This window comes from Plectrocnemia conspersa, unplaced genomic scaffold (genome assembly GCF_051122295.1).
Source record: "Plectrocnemia conspersa isolate PC_06_02 unplaced genomic scaffold, ASM5112229v1 ptg000011l, whole genome shotgun sequence".
NCBI classification, from domain to species: Eukaryota; Metazoa; Arthropoda; class Insecta; order Trichoptera; family Polycentropodidae; genus Plectrocnemia; species Plectrocnemia conspersa.
The window spans coordinates 17,046,337-17,069,698 of NW_028277175.1; the positions used below are offsets into that span (position 1 = coordinate 17,046,337).

The following is a 23,362-nucleotide window of genomic DNA, read 5'->3' on the forward strand; positions in this document are numbered from 1 at the left end:
AAATTTTGTGTCGAGATTGACGAACCGTACACAATCACAGCTTACGACGAATCTAATGGAAAACTTGATTTACCCGCTTGCCAAAGATCTGGAAGATTCCCAGTCGACGAAGATCCAAACTATTTCTATATGTGCACACAAGATGGTGATAAATTTTATCGATCTGTATTCAAATGTCCGTTTCAGTCGCAATATGATCCAGCTATACAAGCGTGCTCACAACTCTATAAAGGGCAGTCACCAAGCAGTACGACTATGGGATGGTATTTGAAAAGCGATCCGTATCCACCATGCGTAAAGCCTGGCAGATTTAGAAGTAATAAAAACTGTTCATTGTATTATGTGTGCAGCGCGAGAAATGAAGGAGGATTTTATCAGTCAAGATATAACTGTCCTGATGGAAAGTTTTACTGTTTAAAAGTCAAGCAATGCCTACCATTTGATTTAGTAGAATGTGATATTGAAGAAAACGAAATTTCCTCAACTACTTTACCTACAATGATAATAACGAAAGGAACATTACCAACTGAATTGATAGGGCATTCTTCTGATTATGAACTGACCACATCCGCAGACGGAGAACAGTTCACAAATCAAACTTCAGAAGGGCCACCCATAGATAGCTCAGTCGAAAATATTTCTGTCAACTATGACGAAAAACCATTAATATCAGCAACACCTACTCCTATTGAAAACTCAACTCCCCCCTCAGATGAAGAACATACCACAAATCCACTTTCAGAATGGTCAGACGAAGATACTTCTGACAACAATGACAAAGAAGAAAATATATCAACATCTCCGATTCAAGATGAGCCACTCCCCTCGGAGGAAAAACAGTCCCTAAATCCGCCTTCAGAAGGACAAGTTGGCAAAAAACCATTAATATCAGCAACACCTACTCCTATTGAAAACTCAACACCCCCCTCAGATGAAGAACCTACCACAAATCCACTTTCAGAGTGGTCAGACGAAGATACTTCTGACAACAATGACAAAGAAGAAAATATATCAACATCTCCGATTCAAGATGAGCCACTCCCCTCGGAGGAAAACCGGTCCCCAAATCCGCCTTCAGAAGGACAAGTTGGCGAAAAACCATTAATATCAGCAACACCTACTCCCATTGAAAACTCAACACCCTCCTCAGATGAAGAACCTACCACAAATCCACTTTCAGAGTGGTCAGACGAAGATACTTCTGACAACAATGACAAAGAAGAAAATATATCAACATCTCCGATTCAAGATGAGCCACTCCCCTGGGAGGAAAACCGGTCCCCAAATCCGCCTTCAGAAGAACAAGTTGGCGAAAAACCATTAATATCAGCAACACCTACTCCTATTGAAAACTCAACACCCTCCTCAGATGAAGAACCTACCACAAATCCACTTTCAGAGTGGTCAGACGAAGATACTTCTGACAACAATGACAAAGAAGAAAATATATCAACATCTCCGATTCAAGATGAGCCACTCCCCTCGGAGGAAAACCGGTTCCCAAATCCGCCTTCAGAAGGACAAGTTGGCGAAAAACCATTAATATTAGCAACACCTACTCCTATTGAAAACTCAACACCCCCCTCAGATGAAGAACTTACCACAAATCCACTTTCAGAATGGTCAGACGAAGATACTTCTGATAACAATGACAAAGAAGAAAATATATCAACATCTCCGATTCAAGATGAGCCACTCCCCTCGGAGGAAAAACAGTCCCCAAATCTGCCTTCAGAAGGACAAGTTGGCGAAAAACCATTAATATCAGCAACACCTACTCCTATTGAAAACTCAACACCCCCCTCAGATGAAGAACCTACCACAAATCCACTTTCAGAGTGGTCAGACGAAGATACTTCTGACAACAATGACAAAGAAGAAAATATATCAACATCTCCGATTCAAGATGAGCCACTCCCCTCGGAGGAAAAACAGTCCCCAAATCTGCCTTCAGAAAGACAAGTTGGCGAAAAACCATTAATATCAGCAACACCTACTCCTATTGAAAACTCAACACCCCCCTCAGATGAAGAACCTACCACAAATCCACTTTCAGAGTGGTCAGACGAAGATACTTCTGACAACAATGACAAAGAAGAAAATATATCAACATCTCCGATTCAAGATGAGCCACTCCCCTCGGAGGAAAAACAGTCCACAATTCCGCCTTCAGAAGAACAAGTTGACGAAACTACGGAAAGTGATGATAAAGATTTGGAAGAAAAAGTAGTTAATTTAACGAATGAAACTCATAAGGAAAGCAATGAAGAATTTACGACTAGTTATGATCCAGATTCAATTAAAGAAACATCCACAACTTGTGTTCCAATAACTCAAGAATTAGTTGAAATAACTACTGTTGAATCATCATCTTTAGATGATTATGGAGGTAGTTATTGAAATAGTAATGATGTTTTATTTGATTTTTTTCATAATATTTTCCAATCCGTAGGTAATTACACTGATTATGAATGCACATCAGAATTCGACTACGAAATGGAATATAGTAAGTAATAATTTATTTTTAGTTTAAATACCACTTATTTATATTTTAATCACACTCGTGTTTTTAGATCTAACATGCAATGCCCAAGGATTCTTTGCCCTTAATAATTCTTGCCAGAAGTACTACGAGTGTGCTTTCAACGAATATGGCGAATTGGTGCCGAAGATAATGGAGTGTCCAAAATGTTTGAGATTTAATGATAAATTGGGATTTTGTGACCATCCTCATAATGTTCCTAGATGCAATGAGCTTTTTATTAAAGCCGGTTCAGAGTGCGACTCTCGCGGAAATTTTAGCATTACAGGGATTTGTGGTATGTTTAAAGAATGCATTTTAGATGAAGATGGCACATATACTTTTAAAATACATCTTTGCCCCGATGGACAAAATTTCAACGACGAAACTAAATCTTGCGACAGAATGACTAAATGTTCAATCGATGAAACGGTAAAGTGTAAATCTGCTGGACTGTTTGCTGATACAAATAACTGCAATGTATTCTATCAATGTGTACCGATTAACGGTTCTGATGAATTTACCTACAATAGACATCGATGTCCTCCAAAATTGGTTTTTAACCAGGTTATTGGAATGTGCGATTTTCCGAAAAATGTTCCCGGTTGTGCCCAAGCATATAGATAGTCTAAAAATGAACATAATCGGTATTTTTTGTAAGATAATATGAATATTGAAAATAAACAAAATTATTGAAATAAAAAAGTCGTATTGTTTATCTATTTATTTAATCGTTTTATAATACAAAATATTCAATTTATAATACAGGTATCTAATAGTAATTATGATTTTAACGCTTTCAGTACAATTTTACATATGATAAGGAGCAGGAGTAGGAACGCTCATCAACGGCGAGTCTAAATAATCCAAATCCATTTGTACGGGTGGTACATCTTGCTGCGAACCAATTTTTTCTTGTAAGGCTTTATATAATTTGTGTACGGGATCTTTATGCTGCGTTCCGGGCTGCAGAGCTTTCATTAAAGTGTGAAGTCTATTGATAGGCAGTTTGGGATGAATGTACCATAGCAACTTTAATAAGTGTCTTGTTACACTATCTCTGTTAAGGCCTGCATAAAAGAATTCATCGAACAACACTGTGCAAAAGTCTTCTCCTTGGAACTCGTCCGATAATTGTATCAATAAAGATACTAAAGAATGAAGGAATGGATCTTCGTAAGCCCGTCCGTCTTTACAACTACCGAGGATGGTTAAGATCCTCAATAAAGCGCCTCGATCGCGTAACTTTGCAGCATGTAACGTATAATACATGGCTAATACACCGCATACCGAATTGTCTCTCATGTAAGCTTCGCAAGCGTCGGGAGGCGGTCCGGAATGTTCTATTGTGGTGATGGCGGATTCTCGCTCATCAGGCGGTAGTTTATTGTGAAGTTGTCTAACTTGATCGTCGACCATTAATGACATCAAAGCCGGAATGAATTTAGTCACTACTTGACTGTCCAATTTGGGTTCTTTGAACTCTTGGGTTTCGATCATGACCCAAGCGCTCAAGCCCAAAACGAGCATTCGTAATAATAATATTAAAACAGTGTTATCTCGAGGCATTCCCTCCGAATTAATTAAATGCGTCAATATTTTTATCGCCGATGTGGCTAAAAAGTTGATAGCGTACGGATCGCAAAGCGTCATCGAAAGATCACCCAAGACTTGCTCCTGCCCTCGCTTTATACTGTCTAAAAAGCCTTGCAATTCGCGCGATCGTTTAATATCGACGTTCTTTTCGCGGATGCAGGCGTCCAAGCACCAGGTGAATTTATGACATGGATCGACCGATATTATATCTTGAACTTCCAAATCGTGCAGGGCCATCAACAACTCGGCTCTCAAAGTGCAATAATGAACGTTCTTCGTTCTCAAAAATAACGTTCTCAAAAATTGGAGTACCATATCGTATAACCGCACGCTCGTTCCGATCATGTGCGCGAGCTTCTGAACAACGGCTCCTTGGCGTCTCACCTTCGGCGACGGTGAGAAAAATAAATTAGCGAGATTCATATGATCGAATACGATATTTTCTTTCTCTCGAATGTATTGCGTCAACAGAGGAGATACTTCATCGCCGAACAAAGATTGATTATCTTGCCATATTTGTCGTTTGACTTCCGTGTCGGTGTCGTTATATAATTCGCGATCCCGTACTAGTATCTTTAAATATTTATCGTCTATGTGTGACGTGTTTCTTAGAATGCACATCACTACTGGTCTCAGAGCTTTTACTCGTACAACTGGAAAACTCCTGCAGAGGAGCTCTTTCAGCTTCCTATCTCGATCTCTGCCCTCTTTGGCGCCAATTTCGTTAATATGCGCGATCAACTTATCTCGCAGTTCTTCGAGCACAGAGGTGTGAAAGTCGAGCCGTCGCAGTCCGTGCAAGTCGAGCAGTGGTAGCATGGGGCGCAGGGAAGGCAGCAATACGCCGTTAGACAGCTGGAACTCCTCGATGGCTTTCAGGGGGTCCGTGCAGCTGGTGAGGGCGTCTCTGAGGAACTGCTGGCCGGGCACGCCGACATCCTCGAGCCCCGTACCGGGTAATTTACTAGTCGAAGCCATTGCGGCCGCCTAAAACTCGAACGCCAGCTTAAACACTGTTTACTGACATTTAAATTCTAACGTCACAATTTTCGACCATGTACCGAAATATATATTAAATTATTATTATTTTACCTCTTATTTATATCTGATATTTACATTTATATTTATAAAGTTTAATATTTATCCACCCGTGCGCTATGTGTACTGGGAATAGTTTACTGCCCGAGCATTTCTTTGGATTATCGATGATGGAAATTAGTCAGTCATAAAATAATTATATTGTCATATCACTTTTTGTCTGTGACCCCTTTCCCCTTTTTAATTTTAGAGTCTGTTTGTCAAAATGTCTGGTTAATTTTATTCAGTCCGTAAAGTGCAGACGCGTTTGCTTGCAAAACATTTAGAAAATATAGATTAAAATATTTAAATAAAAACGGGTAAATAGTTTGTTTAATATAAATTACGCTCAATTAAAGTGATTTAAAACATGACTTAATTTAAAAATTAGTATTATTTCAAAAAGGAGAGCTATTATTGCTTTTATATATTTTTTTATTATGAAAGGCAGAGGGAAATATTATTAATAAATTATTTCTACAATAATCGAATGCATTCTCCTGGATTACAAGACGTTTACTAACGTACTAAATAAAAATTGATTGAAAAAAAAATCTTTTTGTATTTTATGTTTTATTTATTTTTACAAAATAAATAATTATTTAATTAAATAGTAAAATTTTATGTAAATTGAAGCTAGCAATATTTGTATAATCGATCATCATGCAAAATAATATTTTTGTATGGCAACACTTGTTAACATCGATTTGTTTTGAAGTTTCGGCGTCTCACGTCTTGTTATTGTCGAAATGACAGAAAAGCAGAAAGTGTGAGTATTACAAAGCCTTCTCATCAATACTAATTCACTCTTATAAAACTTGAATAATTATAAAATTATTAATTGTTATATTTGGTTTTTAGGTTAGTTTGTGGAGACGTTTGTGGTAGATTTAACGCCTTGTTTTCAAGAGTGGAAACTTTGAATAAAAAATCTGGTCCATTCGATTTGCTACTTATCACTGGAAGCTTTTTCGGTGATAATAATGAAGAATTGGATAATTATAAAAATAATGTGAAGAAAGGTTTGCATTCTTCACATGAATTTTATAAAATAAATTCTCCTCGCGCTGATTAATCGTTAATTCATATATATATTTACAGTCGACGTACCGACGTATATACTCGGTCCTGTTAAGGAAGCTCACGGAGATTTATATCCAAAGAATGAGGGAGAAGAAATCTTACCAAACGTCATTTATTTAGGTAAAAGGGGCGTTTATACGACGAGCAATGGATTAAAAATTGCCTACCTGAGTGGATTATTAGGGAAAGATGACACATCAACGCTTGCTACTTACAATAAGGCGGATTGTAAGGCTATGAGGGATGCTGCGTATAGAGGACAAACAGAATACAAAGGGGTTGATATTCTTATCACGTCAGATTGGCCAGAGGGTGTTCAAAATAATGTTGAAGCCAAAGTACTCTATTTACACATTCAATATAATGTATTTATACTATAGATGCATTATTAATGTTTTGTAATTATAGATTGATCTGAAGCTTTCTACGAATTCTCAGCATATTTCATGGTTGGCAATACATCTGAAGCCGAGATATCATTTTGTGGCTTCGCCTCAAGTCTATTATGAAAGACCTCCTTATAGGTATTTACATATTTAATAAATTATCAAATGTACATATGTGTATATTTTAATGATTACTTGTTATTTTAGAAATTTAACTAGACAGCAAACTCGTGAAATTGCAACAAGGTTTATCGCAGTAGCTTCTGTTGGAAATGCTGAGAAGCAGAAGTGGCTTTATGCCTGCTCTCTACAAACCTTATACAAAATGAGAATGATGGAGTTGCTACAAGGAACTACAGATGAGACAGAATGTCCATATGACGGTTCTATGTTGGAGCAGAATGCCCCTGGTGCTCAAAGGGTATTTTTTAATTTTTTTACTATTTTCACATTATCTTTATTATTAAAACAACTTGATATAATTGCTTAGCAATTCTTTCACATGAATTGGATATCATAGTATAGCTTTTTTAATTTATCAATGCGATGATTATTATGGATGAATTATCACCAGGCCTGGCGTTAGAGCAAGGCGAGCGAGGCAACTGCCATGAGCTCCGCGCTTTAAGGAGTCCCGTGCCAATTTTTATTTTACTTTTTTTTAAATTGTATTCTGAAAAAAACGAGTCAAGCGACTTTCTTGACAAAAAAAAACTCATAACGCCCGTCTAAGCGCACCTCGCCTGGATACAATACGGTGCCTATTATATACCCAATCTATTTCTAATTTTTTGCAAAAGCAAGGTTAACTTAAGCGTAAACACGTGCAGTTATTGCTGTTGCTTTCCAAGTAAAAATATTTGTATATTGGTTGTAAACGACACATGAATATATATCGTCTATTATTTCTTACGCTAGTTCCTTGGCTTATGCCATCTACATATTTAAATTTTTTTTTTTATATTTATAGGTTCTTTTCTTTTTGAGAAAGAATGTGGACATTATAGTATTAATTTATTTTATTTAGTTAATAAATTATTTCGAAATTTATTGTTAAAGATTTTAATTAATGAGTTAAAATGATTTTTATTCCTTTCGCGCTATTTACTTTTGGTAATTGGATGGCGGCGGGTGGCTATTAGACACAAATTGATGAAAAAACAACTTTATTAATTCGATCATCAGATTCGGCACAACCGAGCCGTCATCTTTAATCGTCAAGAGTTTTCAAGTCGTCAATCTTGAGTTGTAACCACAAAATGTCGGAAATTTTTTTTGTGAGAAATATGATTATATTAATTATACTATTTTTGACGTAGTGTTTTGAGATATTTACAAATTTTTAATATGTTTTGATGCAAATTGAGCAATGATGAATATATTAAACTTATAAATATTTATTGGAATTACAATAAGTAGATTTTTTCTTTCCAAATATTTATACGTATTACTAAATCAGGTAGCACATCGAATTTTGGTTTGAAACAAAAATATTACATTCTTTCTTCATTAATTCACACAAATTGTTACACTATGATTATGTTGTTTCAAAAGTAATAATTTCACAAATGGAACAAATTCAATAGGGTTATTAACCAAACCTATAAATTTGATGGGTGTCAGTAGAAATAGGTATATAGCGACCAGATTTTCAAAAACGAGAAGTTTCCGAAATTAAAATAGAGTACAGTGAAATCTCAGTATAAGGAAGCTTATAGGACTGAAGAAAAAATGTCGTTATACTGAAAATTCGTTGTATTGAATGTAAGGAAGATGATATATTTTTATTTTATTTTTAATTACATTATTACTACAGCATTAAAATACACTCTTACAATATTGGCAAATCGTTTTTTTATCCATTTTTAAGGATACTATAGTGAACACAATAAAATTTGTTAAAAAAATGTTTTATAAAAAGTTTAAATCTCGCTAATGACCACATCTGGCACACACCAAGTCAAGGACAAACTGAATTCGGAGAAATATTGTGTCAAGATATAACTGAATATGACCCTCCACTCTCAAGCGTAAAATAGTGTAATAACCGCTTTATCTCTTGATTTATCTTTAATTTCATTAAAATTCTCAGTTTTGTTTTTTGGTTACGTAAGAGCTTCTTTATCATAAAAAAAATAAAATAAAATGTAACATTATACCATCAATCTATCGATTATTGCTAGGTCGATAGAACTAAATATTTTATTTATAATCGTATGTGATTTTAGGATGCAGGTAATGGACAGTTCTTTTATAACATGAATTCTTCAGATTCATTTGGTGGACATAAGAGAAGACGGAGAGAAGATTTCGAGCCAAGAAAAAGACCAGAATTTGATCAAGGTTTAATATTGTTAAATTATATCTCACACTTGAATAATTATATTATTTAATATATGTATATATTATTTTATAGAAAAATGTTGGTTTTGTTTATCTTCGCCGACTGTGGAAAAACATCTGGTTATATGTGTTGGTGAATTTTGTTATTTGGCACTGGCCAAAGGTCCTTTAAATCCATTCCATTGTATGATTCTGCCCGTTACTCATCATCAATCGTTCACACAAGTAATTTATTTGATATTATAATTTATAAATTACTCTAAATCAGAAACTAAGTATCTTTATTAATAAATCAGGCTCCGGACGATGTCAAAAACGAGATTGAAACGTTCAAGACAGCCTTATATGATTTTTTTAATTCTATGGGGCAAATATGTTTGTTCTTCGAGAGGAATTATAAAACATCACATTTGCAAGTGCAATGCGTGCCGTTATCGGAACAATGTGCAAATGGCATTGCCGATGAAATTAAAGTATGTTATTGAATATGTTTATGTCAAGTATATTTTTAATTTATTTATACATTTATTTTAGAATTTAGCATCGGCTGATGGAATCGAGTTAACAACTCTAACACCAGATGACGATCTATGCGATAAAGCCGCTGCTGGAACTCCATATTTTCACATTGAATTACCCAATGGATATCAGTTGTTTACAAGACCGAAGCAAAATTTCCCATTACAATTAGCTAGGTAATTATAAATGTTACAATTTAAATATTATTATGAACACATATTTGATCGATTATTTTCACAGGAATATATTATCTAGTCCGTCGTTTTTAAACTGCGAAGATAAAGCGGATTGGCGAGCTTGCAATCTTTCTAAAGATGATGAAATTAAATATGTAGCGGATTTTAGAGCTAAGTTTTCACCTTTTGATTTTACTAACAAGGATTAAGGTATATTGCCTATTTTTTGGTAATCATGGTATAATTGAAAATATTGTGATAAAAATATACGGTTATTACGTGTCTCGTATTTTAGAATATTAAATACATTTTTCTATGACTTAAATATGTGCAAATATATATCGCTCATTTACTACAACAATAGAAAAATATAATTTTACAGAAAATGTGTTTCAATGTTTTGATTCATTATTTTATAATATATGAATTTTGAAGGTTAGAATCAATATCAGATATGCTCATTTAATTACTATGTAGTAAATAGCGTATAAAACGTAGATTATTATTTATCGATAGATTTTACATCACATATGTGAAATGCAACATTATGAAACAGAATTTAAAAACTATTTTTTTTGTATTCTAGGAAACGATTTAACTCTGGAATATATGTATATATCATATGATAATAATGTCGACTTTTTATCATATGATAGAAAGTCAACAAGTCTGATACTGATTCTAGACATCACAAGTTTGTTTTAATTACTGATTGTATTGTAGTATAAGATTAATATTATCGATAATTTACTTAGCGTATTGAATTCCCTCGTAGTGTATAAAGTACTCCGTTAAAATTATCATTTTTTACTTATGTCACTATTGACACAAAAGTATATTTTTAAATATCAATTACCAAGTTATATGACATTATTAAAAGTGTTTATTTATCTTTATTTTACTGATAAAATAATATACTAATCCTGATATAAAAAATAATAAAATATTCTTACTATATTAGCCATATCGTATTAGTAGTAGTTACATCTATATTTTCTGTAAATAAAATTACCTTTCCACTAGAACTACTATGTTTATAATGATGGATTAAATCAATCAAAGTTATCAAGATGCAATATTGACGCATCTGCTCTTTCATGATGAATTTTCAAATTTCAGTTATATGGTTGGAAATTATAATTTTTGATTTGTGTAGTAGCAAATAAGCGATATGTAATATCTTTATATTGAAGAGATAAATTAATGAATATGATTTATTATATTTATAATATATGTTTTAGGCATTAATTACTTGCAATTAAAAACATATACGTATATTTAGATTAATTGTACTAATATATTAAACAGCCAAACAATTAAAATTGATTCATATTATTAAAATTGACCAAAAAATATAGGTATTGTATGGTATATAAATACATTTTATACGTGTATAATTATTAATGAACTTTTTACTTCAACATGTCTAAGAATAGTTTACTTTATGGGCCAAGCTGTATTATTATTAAAACAACTGATATTCAAAGATATATTATATGTAAATAGATTGAGCCAAAATTATTAAATATTAAAATGAAACACCTAAAAATATAATTGATATTTTATTGTCCAGTAACAAATAAAAATATTATACGATAACATTGCATTTTTATTTCATTATTATATATATATACGTATATATGTTATATGTATATACATATATATATTTATAATTTTATATTAGGCGTATTATGTTCCACATAATGTAAAGATTTTTTTATCAAAAGACACATTTTTTTAAAACATATAAATCTAAAACGTCCTTCAATGATGATTTTGTATCTTGATAAAATTTAGAACATCACATTTAAATCGTAACGTAACGGTAACGATAACATCAGTGACGTATTTTATGCTTTTAAAACTTTAAAATATGTGAAAGTATTATACTTTCATGGAAAGTATTACACATCAATGGCGATTTATATAAAAAAATGACTAAATGCAAACAATCATGAGTGGACATGTACAGATGAATTTTTATATCAACGTAATAAAGCAGTCTTAATCGTTAATAAGTACAACAATTTATTAGTTAGCTGTTTGTTTACATAAAAACCAATATATGGGCATTATATGTGATTAAAGTGACAAATATTTTTGTTATTATAATACAATATAACTATACACTGCTATTTAAATAATAACTGTCACTTAATTCACTTTAATAACTCATTCTTTATTTTGTGCGTATTGCATAAAAAATGTTGCTTTGATATGATTATGCATTTCGTTGTAAAAAATTGATTTGTTACACAATCGTTTGAGCTAAATCACATTATGGCATTATTTGACTGTAAATAGCGTTATTAATAGTATTTAAAAGTAGAACTTTGTATCAAAAAACATTATATAAATACAAACTGCTATTGTTAGTTTAAATTAATTTTGTTGTTAGATCGATATAATAAAACTATTCCATATTGTTTAAATAGAGGTTAAATATATATTCACGTGGCACACAAAATAAACAATAATATAAAAAGCCAGTATAATATACAATTATATACACAATACATAACTATACAAATTGTTGAATAGTACTATGTTTTTATTACACATTACTGGCAATATAAAAGTATAAAATGTGTTGAAGTTGTATTTTATTTATGTTATAATATATTTTAAGCTTTTTTATGAAGTATTTAATAAATTAAAATTCATTTAATTATCAAACAATAAATAAATGTTTATATGCATACATTGTAATACAATCTATGCGTATAAACAATGCTTTCATCACATTTTACATTAATACGACAGACGCTAAAAATTATATAGTTGTGTTAAATGTAACTATTTAACATTTTCATAAATTTTTTAACGGTATCTTGATACTTGATGATTTAACATTTTATATATATGGTCAACGTCGACTTTTATATTATTTTACTAAATATATTTATTATGGTTTAACATGTATTGTCACATATTAGTATTATTTTGAATAATACACATAAGAAATAATAGCGTATCTTTGAAATATTTTAAATTAATAAATTCACTATATCTACTGGAAGTAAATTTATAATATTTGCTTCTAGAAATTATACTGGCAGTGATGGGACATTGAATCATGATCGATTTCAATATGGTAATATTTATTTAAAATTTTATATCATAATATATATTTACATATTAAATACTCAGTGAATTAAATTTAACCAATCATAACAACATAAAAAATCACAATAAAACGGATACTATTTTATGTACAACATTGCGAATTTATTCATAAATGTATTTTTATGATATACAAATATAGAATTTATCCGTATTATATACATATAAGTTCGAATTTCAATATATTTTGTACAACGACGTTTCTTTAACAACAGATATAAAATAATAAAAGTATTAAAATATTGAATTAAAAATACGTTCATGTCCAGAATTATTCATAATAACGTTTTACATTACTATTTTTATATGTATGTTATTAGTCCATTTAATGCAAGTCAATATATTAAAAATACCATACAATTATATTTTGCCATAAAGATAAGAAAACTCGATTAATATGTAATATTGCACATTAACTTTAAATAATATCTGTTTTTCCCTCAAGTTATTGCGTTTTTATGAAAATATTCAGCAAAATTAACAAGACTTGATAATAAGTAATAACATATGTGAAGTCAGTATTTTATCTTACATATGAATCGATTTATCTTATCTTTGTGGCAACATTTTTGTACAGTATAATCCGTTGAACTATGTTCTGTTCAATATATTCAGTAATTTATTTTTAAATTTATGTTCCTTTTCCCTCTCTATGTATATAAAAAATATCTGTATGTCCAAAATTATTCTGGTAATGGACTGATTATTTTCCCCCCATTTCTTGATTATTGAACACTGTATATAAACAAACTTAATTCACACCTATGACGCAATGAGTCACGCTATTAAAATTGAGTAGATTGAGATAATGAGAGTCAAATTTAAGATAACAAATAGTTATATGTCATTGTTTGACACATTGATTACCGTGGATTTTTTGTGATAATTAGGATAAAAACTTTTTTTAATCAACGTTTTAGAGTTAAATTTGTAATTCATTTTTATGATTGTTTTTTAAATTCGCAGTGGTAAATTCAGTAAATGCCAATTTGTGGATAGCGTACATATAATATAAAATAATTTGTATTTTAAAAAATGGTTAGAAGTCACCGATCTATTATTAACAAATGGAGAACATTTCAAGGGCAAATATTAGTGAAAAGACTTTGGAAGACTTTTAAAATAAGTTAGGGATTGATGAATGTGAGTAGGAAGGCTGACTGATGGTAATGGAATGCAATTAATAAAAAAGAGATTCGAAATGTGTTTATTACCTAGAGACAAATATGTTTTATGTTTACTGGTTATTATTTTAGTAATTGTGATATTAGTGAGATCTTGATCTGAAAGGATAAATAAATATTTACTTTAAAGTGTGGTTTTTGTATGAAGTTGAAATGACGAAACGCACAAATTTGTGTACATGGTATTCAATGTGTTAAAGTTGATTAGAATATAATGCTGTTGTTATTGTTGCTAATGTTGCATGGAACTGACTGTGTATGATGTACAGAGTATAGTAAACACATTGAAAATAATCATTTGGCATTCAATTCATCTCATATTATACATTTCGTTTATACAAAAATAGTCAAATATTTTTATTAAACTACCGGGATTCATCCGCTTCAATTGCAATATACAGTATATATATATACTATCAATATAATATTTAATTTTACATATTTATAGTCTTTGGTTTAGAACGATCACATTTTTTATTTATTACAAACAAACAACTCTAAATGAATATATGTATATATATTTTAAACGTTTATCTGAAACGTCTCTCTGGTGATGTTTCCTTGTCCGCTCTGATGGTTTCCGGTGGGCGTCCTCTTCCTTCGTGATTGTCCAATGTTGGTTTCGCATTCAGTGTCGTCAGAGAACCTCGACGGTGGATGAATGTGGTCGTTGAACGACGGATAGTTTGATATACTGAAATTGAAACATTATTACTTACATAAGCTAATCTTGGAACAACTTTGTTATAATGTAAATGAAACGTTTATACCTACTGACTAATTAATAATTTTGGTATCGCTTGAAATCGTTTGAATATGTAGCTAAAGGTTTCAACCTGGAAATTGTTATCTGATTATATATGTCTCTTTGCCATATATTACTCAATTATTAAAAGAAAAAACAGTGCCAGGGTTATTAATGGTGGGATTAGGGTTGCAGGTTTTGTTGGTTCAGTGTTTCTATAAATGATACCGCGAAAAGCAAAGTGCCTTTTAAAGCAGCGCAATTTAAAAGTAGCCTCACTCGCTAAGCGGAAAATGTAATGGAGCTCTTTATACTGTAAATATAGAATACTTTTACCGGTCGGACGGAAAAACGGTACATGTTTACTCAAACAGAGTTAGCAAACAGATAGGAAAACAAAATGTTACATGCAAAATGGAAAGACAAATTTGCTAGAGGTTTTAATTCCTTTGAATAATATAGGAAAATAAGTAATATATTTTATATATTAAAATTAATTGAATATGTATTTGAATGCTTAAAAATATAATGAAACTATGTAAAATATTATTATAAAAAATAAGTAATATTTATTCTTAATATGTTTTAAATAAAAAATGTTTACAGTTAAATATGATATATGTAAAAGCTTCATACAATGATGGTCTTATTAACAAATTTTATATATGATATATATAAGAAGGATTTTAAATTGGATATACATACATAATTAAAGAAGTTTCTCGGGCTACTCTTAAATGCGCCATGTATTAACAATTCGAGTTTATTACTATAATTACCTGAATGTAGTCTCGTCGTTGTGACTAGAGTATCCTGAACTGGACCGCACGTGTCTCCTTCCAGCAGCTGCTCCAGCTTTGCCCCTCCTGGATGGAAAGCCTCTCCTTCCTCCGCCAGCACCGCCAAGAGACGTTTCTGAAGAACTGCTCGACACTTCGGCTCCAGTCCCTACAAATTATCAATGTACAATTTAGTTGATTGATACTGTTGTTGTCGCTGAATAAATTAAGTTTTGATTATCCCAAAAGATTACATTGATATAATATATACATACCATTGGTACTAATAGTGAAGCACCCTAATAAAATTATTATATGCATTGGAAAATCACTTACACAGGTAACCAGTTTGACGAAAATTGTCGTCAAACTGTCGAGGAAGGGCGAGAATAAAACTTCTGACTTTAAAGAATGATTTGAAAGGACCATATTATGATATCTAGGAGATTAATAAGTAAAAGGAACATATAATGATCCATATTTGAATCCATTAGAGTAGATTTTCAGATCAAATTATCTTATAATGCCATTATAAACTACAACGTATATATTATATATTCTCTGAATTTTGGATGCACATAAACAGTTCCCTTATCCGTATTTTTATCCCGTGATACTGTTTCACCACAATGATTGTATTTGAGAATGATATTGTTGTCACTGATTTTTCATATTTTTGTAATACCGTTAGAAATACGTAAGAGTAAGTAAATATATATAAGATCGAGGGATGTCGCGTTTCATCGTTACTAATAATGAGAATCAACACGTTTTAGCAATTCTTTTACCTTACTGGAAAAAGGAAACACTTATGGAAGCTTCTTAAACTATATGAAGAGTAAATTTTATAGTTGGACACAATTAGGGAGTATTTTAAATAATGCCCCACTATTATGCCCATGGCTGTGTTTTGATAAATTATTTATTGTTTTCAAGAAATGGAGACGATAGTTATTTATTTGGTGTCAGTCTTTTGTCTTTTGCGTTCGCACATTGATTATAGTAAATTTTGGGATAATCGAGACATTAAAGCGATTGTTCTGTAAAATGTTTACAGTGTGACGAAGCGGATGCGGAGGCTGCATCGCTCGAGCGATGCGGAGGATGACGGGGCCTCCCCCGGAAACTGTCCGCAGCCCCAGCCCCCGACACGTCACTGCCTTCAGACATGTCGTCACCCTCGTCGCGCGTGTCGTATTCTGAAATTGGCAGGTGCAGGGTTAGAATCTTCTTCACCTCAGAATCCGTCGAGCCGAGGTTGTCGGACTCTGTAACAAAACAAGAACAAATGTTGCGGCAAGCGCTGGCGGCACCTACACATGCGTGTTTTTTTACGAAATGTGTATCGGCTTCGGCGTACGAAAATAGCAATGAAAATGTATGTGACACATCGATGGAATGACGTTGATCGATCGTATGAGATACATTTTATTACAATTTCGGACGCGGTCATCATTTACCAAAAAAAAAAGATAAACGAAAAATATATATACATACGTATGAAAAATGAGAAAAAACAATATAAATGGACGGTGAATCAGTTGGAGGTCACACCAGCTCACATATTAAATAAAAAAAATACAAATCATTATTACATTTTTTTACAAAGTTTATCATTTTCAATTAAATAAAATATTGAATATTTAATTTAATTAGTAAATATTTTGATTTTTGAAATAGTTATTAAAATAAAATAAAATTAGATTTTGGTTTGAACAACAAATGGTCGTTTCGCAACTGTAACTTTGAATGTGTATTTTTGAGTAAAGATATATTTTTACAAGTATAATTATAATTTCACTAACATGTATCGAACGATTAATTTATAATTTCACTGGTCAATACACAGTCCCCCTACAACTTTTTTTAAAACAAAATTCATTGGTTGCGTACAGGATTTAACAAGTATCGGTTACAACTAAAAAAAACATTTCTTGATTTTAAATAATATTTTATACAGGTGCTATTGATAATTATATAGTAGGAGTATAAACTATTCATTAATTTCGTGAATGTTTAATTAGTAATAGTCATGTTTTTATTTTAAGTGTAAGTAAAGTTAGCAAAAATCTCATAAGGCATTCACAACTGTCGGTTGAAGACCACCATTTAGTTTCACACATGGAAAATGAGTAATTTCATTAGCACCTATCAAATAAATTATGCTAGTAAAAATATATGACTTTTTGGAAAATATCAGTTAAATTTGATCATTTATTGATATTTCAAAACTACATACTTATATATTTTAAGAACGGGTATAAATAAAAACCATAATGTTTTTATTTTAAGCCTAACAGCTATTTTTAATTATAATATATAGCCTATAAAATAAAATTTATATTTTATTGAACAATAAATTACTTGCAATGCTAACTTTTTGAGAAAAAAATATTTCAAAATCAAATAAATAACAATTGAGCCATTGGTTGTTTTCTAGAATATTTAACATAATAATTTGATCAAAATAAAAAAATGTACAGATAATTTTATTTTTATTAGTAGATATATGTGTATGTACGTATAAATATATTAAACTAAAATTTAAAAAATAAAATATTTTTAGTGCATATTAAAAAATAATAATGAAAAATACATATGTATGTGTATTTGAAAACCAAAAGTGTATAATATTTTTTTTGGTATTATATTTACATAACTTACTCGGATAAATCTGTTGAAAAATATCATTTGTAATTTTTAAATAATATTTATTCTAATAAAATAAATATTTAAATCATATTTAGGATATATATTTATTTTGGTAAACGATGAATGATATCTGTAAACGATTAAAAATATTAATTAGATTGTTTTTACAGAAATCGTAATATTATCAAATATATATTTATTATATGTGCAATAAAAACAATAGGTACATAAACTAATTTATTGATTGATTGTATACTAATTTTAGAGAAAAATGTATTTTATGTGATTATGGAAATGTATTACAAAAAACGATATAAAATAAACCTTAGTTTTACTTATATAGAAATTTCGTTATTATTTACAAAGTTAAAATAATTAAAAATTCTTAAAATATCAAATAAAAAAATATTATTGAATGATAGATGTGCATGAAATAATGATACATCTGCAACTTAAAACAAATAAATAATTATTTATATTAAACAATTATCAGTAACCTTTATGGTGTAACATTGAAATTAGCACTATAAAGCAACACACATGCCACAACATAAAACATAATAAAAATACATAAAACAATGTATAAAAAAACTGTGTAGTATCTGAAAATATATTGTATTTCAATAAAATTGTAATTAAAAATCACATATACCTTGACTCTCTGAATGTGGATCTCTTAATCGGTTACCTTTTCTTCTGACTTTTGTATATTCGGGCTCTTTATTCTATAAAATATATATTTATACAATATAATATGAATTTAAAATAAATTTAAAATATAAATTTTACTCACAAGTCCCATTTTAAATTTGTCACTTTGATTCGGTTTTATATCGTGATAGACGAATGAACCTCTGACAGAATGATAAGGACCACTATATACATTTCCGCTATAACTGCTTTCACTGTAAGCGGGTTTCGTCAATTGGAATGTAGCGTATGGACATATATCTTCCATGTAATCTAAAACATTTTATTACAATATTAATTTATTAGATCACTGATTATTTTAAATTATAAAAAAATACGCACCATTGCCTTCTCCTTTAAAATTTGGCGAATCTGGAGCTTGAGGTATTGGTTGGCGTCCCCTGCCGCTAACCGCTAAATATTGCTGATCCCTATTTTGTTTATTTTGCAGTTGAGCTATCGATGGCGAATCTCCAATTGGAGCTTGAGAACCGCAAGAGCCGGGGTTTAATTCTTCTGTAATTTAATTAAATGTCGGTCCGTGTCGCGCTGAATGTCGCTCGTATTTTATCTATACTTACTGTTTCTTTTTATTAGAAACACGAGAGCCACTAGAGCGGTTAAAACTAGAAGCGAGAGTGTGACGGGCAGTACAACCCTTAAATTAGCATAGAAGGGTTTATCGCTGGAATGCGACACGGGAGGCGATAGTTCTGTCTCTATGCTGGCTGAAATGGTTAAATTGTCAATAAAATATCAAATTATAAATGATATAAAAATAAATCAAATATATATTATATGAAAATATTGAATTCTTGTTCAATAGTGATTACGAATATTTTTTTTATTTAATTTAATCTTGCTGAAAATTCTCTTATACGAATAACAATAAGATAAATATTAAGAGAAATTGTGAAAACTCAATTAATCTAGGTATCAAGAGCCTGTAGTTTTACTTATTTTTATTTTAGTATCAAGGCTAAGAATTATCATAAATCAGCATTGAAATAAGGCATTGTATTTTATTTGCAACCCGTTTTTTTATTGTCATTTTATGTGTTCTTTCTATTCAATGTCGAACAAGGAACATCACACCTACTTTTTATCCAAAACACACATGTTGTAATATTACATATGTTTTATTTTGTGCGAAATATTTATTTTTATAGCCGGATGTGACAGACGAAAAACCTTGAAATGAGCATTGCCGCTTCTAGAAAAACAAGCCAGACAACGAATATTCTTACGCGCATGTATCGCTTCTATATGTATACGTAGACAATGCATTCACAAAATGATTGCAGTACAAATTTTTGACGTATCAGTTAACAGCAAACTGTCTTTGGATTCAGTACTCTCACAATTTTTCATGGTGACTTTTTGAAAATTAAAAATGAACTGCGAATCTTCTTCTTCTACATCATAAGAAAGTGATAGTCTTGTTGGAACGAAACCAAAGAAAACTGTATAAAGTTTTTAATTATATTTTTTTAATAGTATATCATACGTGTAAAATTGTTATCGACTTCTGCAAACACTTGTTGAAGTATGCGATACGCGGCAGTTTTCCGGTAATAACCGTTATTGCAGCGCAAGTAGAAGCTAAAACAACACACAATCGTATTTTCGTGCGACGTATATGACTTTATTCTTGTGACTCGGTTCTGGCACGTGTGAATTTATGTGTGTAAAAATTGGAAGCCATGGCGTTCACTGCTGTAGAATTTAATTGACAAGCCGAAAAAGTATAGATTTATAATTTATAATTTGTAGTAATATATAATCTATTTATGACGTGCACTTGTGCCATTTACTGTTGTATTTACATACAATATTAAAGTAGTGTAAATTATAATTTGTCTCACCTCCCATAGGACTGTGTGTAGTGAAGTTATAAATTGCAACCGCAAGCCCGGCATTGTTATGGGCTGTGATTTTCAAATGGTACTGAGTGCTAGGGGCTAATCCAGTGACGCTAAAGACTCTCTCAGTCGCTTGAACAGAATTGGAGACCATTCGCCACTATAAAAAAAATGCATCGATAATCTTGAGATTGCTTCTAAAAACTATTTTTTATTCTTACCTGAGAATGAGAATGTTCTCTGTATTCGATCACAAAGTATAGAATACCGCAACCTCCGTCTCCCCAAGAGTCTAACCAGACTGTTACTACAGTTGCGTTGACTGTGATCATTTGCGAATGCTTGGGTTTTACAGGCACTGAAATATTATCGAAGGTGAATATTATGTTCATTACCACTTTTTACATGCGAGTGTTTATCTCACCTGTCCCTTTTGTGAATGCCTTAACAATATCACACGGAAGACCTGTCCCTATTATATTATAAGCTGTAATATATAGCTGGTATCTAGTACCACACCAAAGTCCGGACAATACATGAGAAGTGGTCCCAGCTTCTACTTGAAGTTCTTCCCAATCACCCTGTTCCCTTTTATAATTTATTACATACCCTAAAATTAAAATGGGCCATTAGCAAGCCATTGTTTACAATAAGACATAAGAAAGCGAGACAGCTTACCTAAAATCGAACTACCTCCATCACCTTGATCGCTCCACTGCAGATGGATCGAATCCGCATAGGAATCGATGACAATCAAATTCGGTGGTTGTGGCGGAACTTTCACTCTGACTCTATAAGTGATTTCATCTCTTCCGTGTATGTTTTCAATGGAGCATGTATAATTTGCCGAATCTGTATTTTGAGCAACGCTGATGATCAAAGTTCCATCCGGTGAGATGTTCTTGCGGACGCTCGGATCTATGATGTTGCCCTGTTGTCTCCAAACTGTAGTTGGCGATGGTATTCCAACTTTGTGGCAGGGTAGAGTTATGTTTTCTTTCCACGGAGTTATGATGTCTCTGCTGAACGACGTTATCTTGGCAGGCACTGTATTACGTTAGATTTGTTACGATATGTTTACTAATCCAGTCGCTTTAAACATCAATATGTTACATACCAGTTTCACTTGGCAAAATGGTAACAACCCTCGTGCTTTCACCTTCGCCGACTTTAGTTGAAGCCGTCAACCAAAATTGATGAGTGGCAGCTTCTTGTAGGCGAACAGTCTCGTGCGATTCTGTGTTTGGTGAGAGTATCCTTTTATGTGTACCTTCCTAAGTATATACATTAATATTAATAATATATTAAACACTGTATATATAATATATAATAATAATAATAACCTCTCGTCCGTCTTCAATGATGCTCATATAAAAAGTGTATCCTACTAGTATTCCATTAGCATTAGTTGGCGGTAGCCATGAAACTAATATTTTATTGAATGAGCTTACTACAGCTTTAATATCTGCTGGAGCCGATGGAACTATAAAAAATAAATACTGTTAAAAAATTCTTTAAAACATACATTTTTAACTAATATATACCATCTTCATCAGTGTGACAATATATAGTATTGCTCTTCACGCCATCCCCGGCGCTTGTAAAAGCCGCAACATTGATGGAATAGTTTGTATATCGCTTGAGTCCTGCTAGATTAGTCCTTAATTGAGTGGTTTGCTTCGTGACTTGATCTTCTTTATCTATGTATTGTAATTAATTAATTAAAAATATATATTAAATCACACATATCTATATTTTGCTACTTACCATACCACTCTTGAATTGGTGTATGAGTAATTTTATACCCTTGAATAAGACCGTTTCTTCCGGACATTGGCGGTGCTTCCCAAGATAAATGTATACTTTGAGAGCTCAAAACCGAGCATTGTACATTATCAGGAGGAAGATTCGGAACTATAGAGTATTAAATTTATTAAGAAAAAGTGCAAGAGCTAATTTAAATTATTGTAAATATAAATACCATCTTCCATAGTTGTTGATGTAATGGGATGCGAAGAAGGTCCAGGTCCTCTAGTATTATACGCTTGAACTATGATTGAGTATATTGTAAATCTTTCTAAGCCAACTAAAATAGTTTCTCCGCCACCATGAGGACCTATCTCTACAGTTTTGAAGTTGTACGAAGGCTGAGGACTCGCTGATACAGAATTCGACATATTCGTATCCACCTTTTCGTTTTAATAATATGTTAATGAAGCACAATAATTTGTTAAATTAAAAAAAAAATTAAATGTAACTCACTTCTTGGTAGCCTACGTAGTATCCAAGTAAATTACCGTTCCACAAATCTCTTTGTGGAGGCTCCCAAGTGATAACTAATTCAGTGGAACTTTTTGCTTCTGCTCTTATATCCAAAGGTGGTCCACTAGGCGCTTCTTCCAAAGTGGTCACTTGAATTACTTGACTCGGTTCGCTCATCCCCAATCTATTTTCGGCTATGATCCTTATATAATAAGATTTGGCAGGTCTTAAATTTTGGACAGATGCAGAAGTTACACTTCCGGGAACTACTACTTTGGATGGTTGAGCTGGCCATGCGTCTATTGATTTAGATTAGATTATTAAAATGCTAACCTTTAAATATTTATATATGATATAATGTACT

The 23,362-nt window shown here is 31.6% G+C and overlaps 3 protein-coding genes across 3 annotated transcripts in view; 1 reads left to right on the forward strand and 2 right to left on the reverse strand.

The window, feature by feature from the left end:
* Positions 1-3,232: 3,232 nt before the first annotated feature.
* Positions 3,233-5,173, reverse strand: NELF-B (negative elongation factor B). Its single transcript, XM_088197417.1, has one exon. The coding sequence runs from the start codon at positions 5,093-5,095 to the stop codon at positions 3,332-3,334; it is 1,764 nt and encodes a 587-aa protein (XP_088053543.1). The 5' UTR covers positions 5,096-5,173; the 3' UTR covers positions 3,233-3,331.
* A 693-nt stretch (positions 5,174-5,866) lies between these two features.
* On the forward strand, positions 5,867-11,300 carry LOC148229742 (pre-mRNA splicing factor CG7741). The gene is made up of 10 exons (XM_088198033.1): positions 5,867-5,963; positions 6,056-6,216; positions 6,296-6,615; positions 6,686-6,801; positions 6,871-7,084; positions 8,892-9,006; positions 9,080-9,231; positions 9,303-9,479; positions 9,541-9,701; positions 9,766-11,300. The coding sequence occupies exons 1-10, from the start codon at positions 5,944-5,946 to the stop codon at positions 9,908-9,910; spliced, it is 1,581 nt and encodes a 526-aa protein (XP_088054159.1). The 5' UTR covers positions 5,867-5,943; the 3' UTR covers positions 9,911-11,300.
* A 3,117-nt stretch (positions 11,301-14,417) lies between these two features.
* Positions 14,418-23,362, reverse strand: part of Dscam4 (Down syndrome cell adhesion molecule 4) — a 234,479-nt gene continuing 225,534 nt past the window's right edge. The window contains exons 19-35 of the mRNA XM_088198032.1: positions 22,999-23,297; positions 22,718-22,925; positions 22,504-22,650; positions 22,281-22,436; positions 22,080-22,219; positions 21,854-22,010; positions 21,415-21,783; positions 21,161-21,346; positions 20,958-21,094; positions 20,740-20,896; positions 19,456-19,602; positions 19,217-19,390; positions 18,978-19,147; positions 18,837-18,909; positions 16,588-16,800; positions 15,533-15,701; positions 14,418-14,702 (exon numbers count right to left, since the gene is read on the reverse strand). Of these exons, the coding sequence (XP_088054158.1) occupies positions 14,531-14,702; positions 15,533-15,701; positions 16,588-16,800; positions 18,837-18,909; positions 18,978-19,147; positions 19,217-19,390; positions 19,456-19,602; positions 20,740-20,896; positions 20,958-21,094; positions 21,161-21,346; positions 21,415-21,783; positions 21,854-22,010; positions 22,080-22,219; positions 22,281-22,436; positions 22,504-22,650; positions 22,718-22,925; positions 22,999-23,297 (3,074 nt within the window). The 3' untranslated portion in view covers positions 14,418-14,530. The remainder of the gene's footprint in view (positions 14,703-15,532; positions 15,702-16,587; positions 16,801-18,836; positions 18,910-18,977; positions 19,148-19,216; positions 19,391-19,455; positions 19,603-20,739; positions 20,897-20,957; positions 21,095-21,160; positions 21,347-21,414; positions 21,784-21,853; positions 22,011-22,079; positions 22,220-22,280; positions 22,437-22,503; positions 22,651-22,717; positions 22,926-22,998; positions 23,298-23,362) is intronic.

Bases quoted from the DNA above. Each gene is read 5' to 3' on its own strand.
- NELF-B (XM_088197417.1), bottom strand. From the start codon at position 5,095: ATGGCTTCGACTAGTAAATTACCCGGTACGGGGCTCGAGGATGTCGGC.
- LOC148229742 (XM_088198033.1), top strand. From the start codon at position 5,944: ATGACAGAAAAGCAGAAAGT. The intron at 6,616-6,685 runs GTACTCTATTTA...TTGTAATTATAG, and splicing joins AAAATAATGTTGAAGCCAAA to ATTGATCTGAAGCTTTCTAC. The intron at 7,085-8,891 runs GTATTTTTTAAT...ATGTGATTTTAG, and splicing joins ATGCCCCTGGTGCTCAAAGG to GATGCAGGTAATGGACAGTT.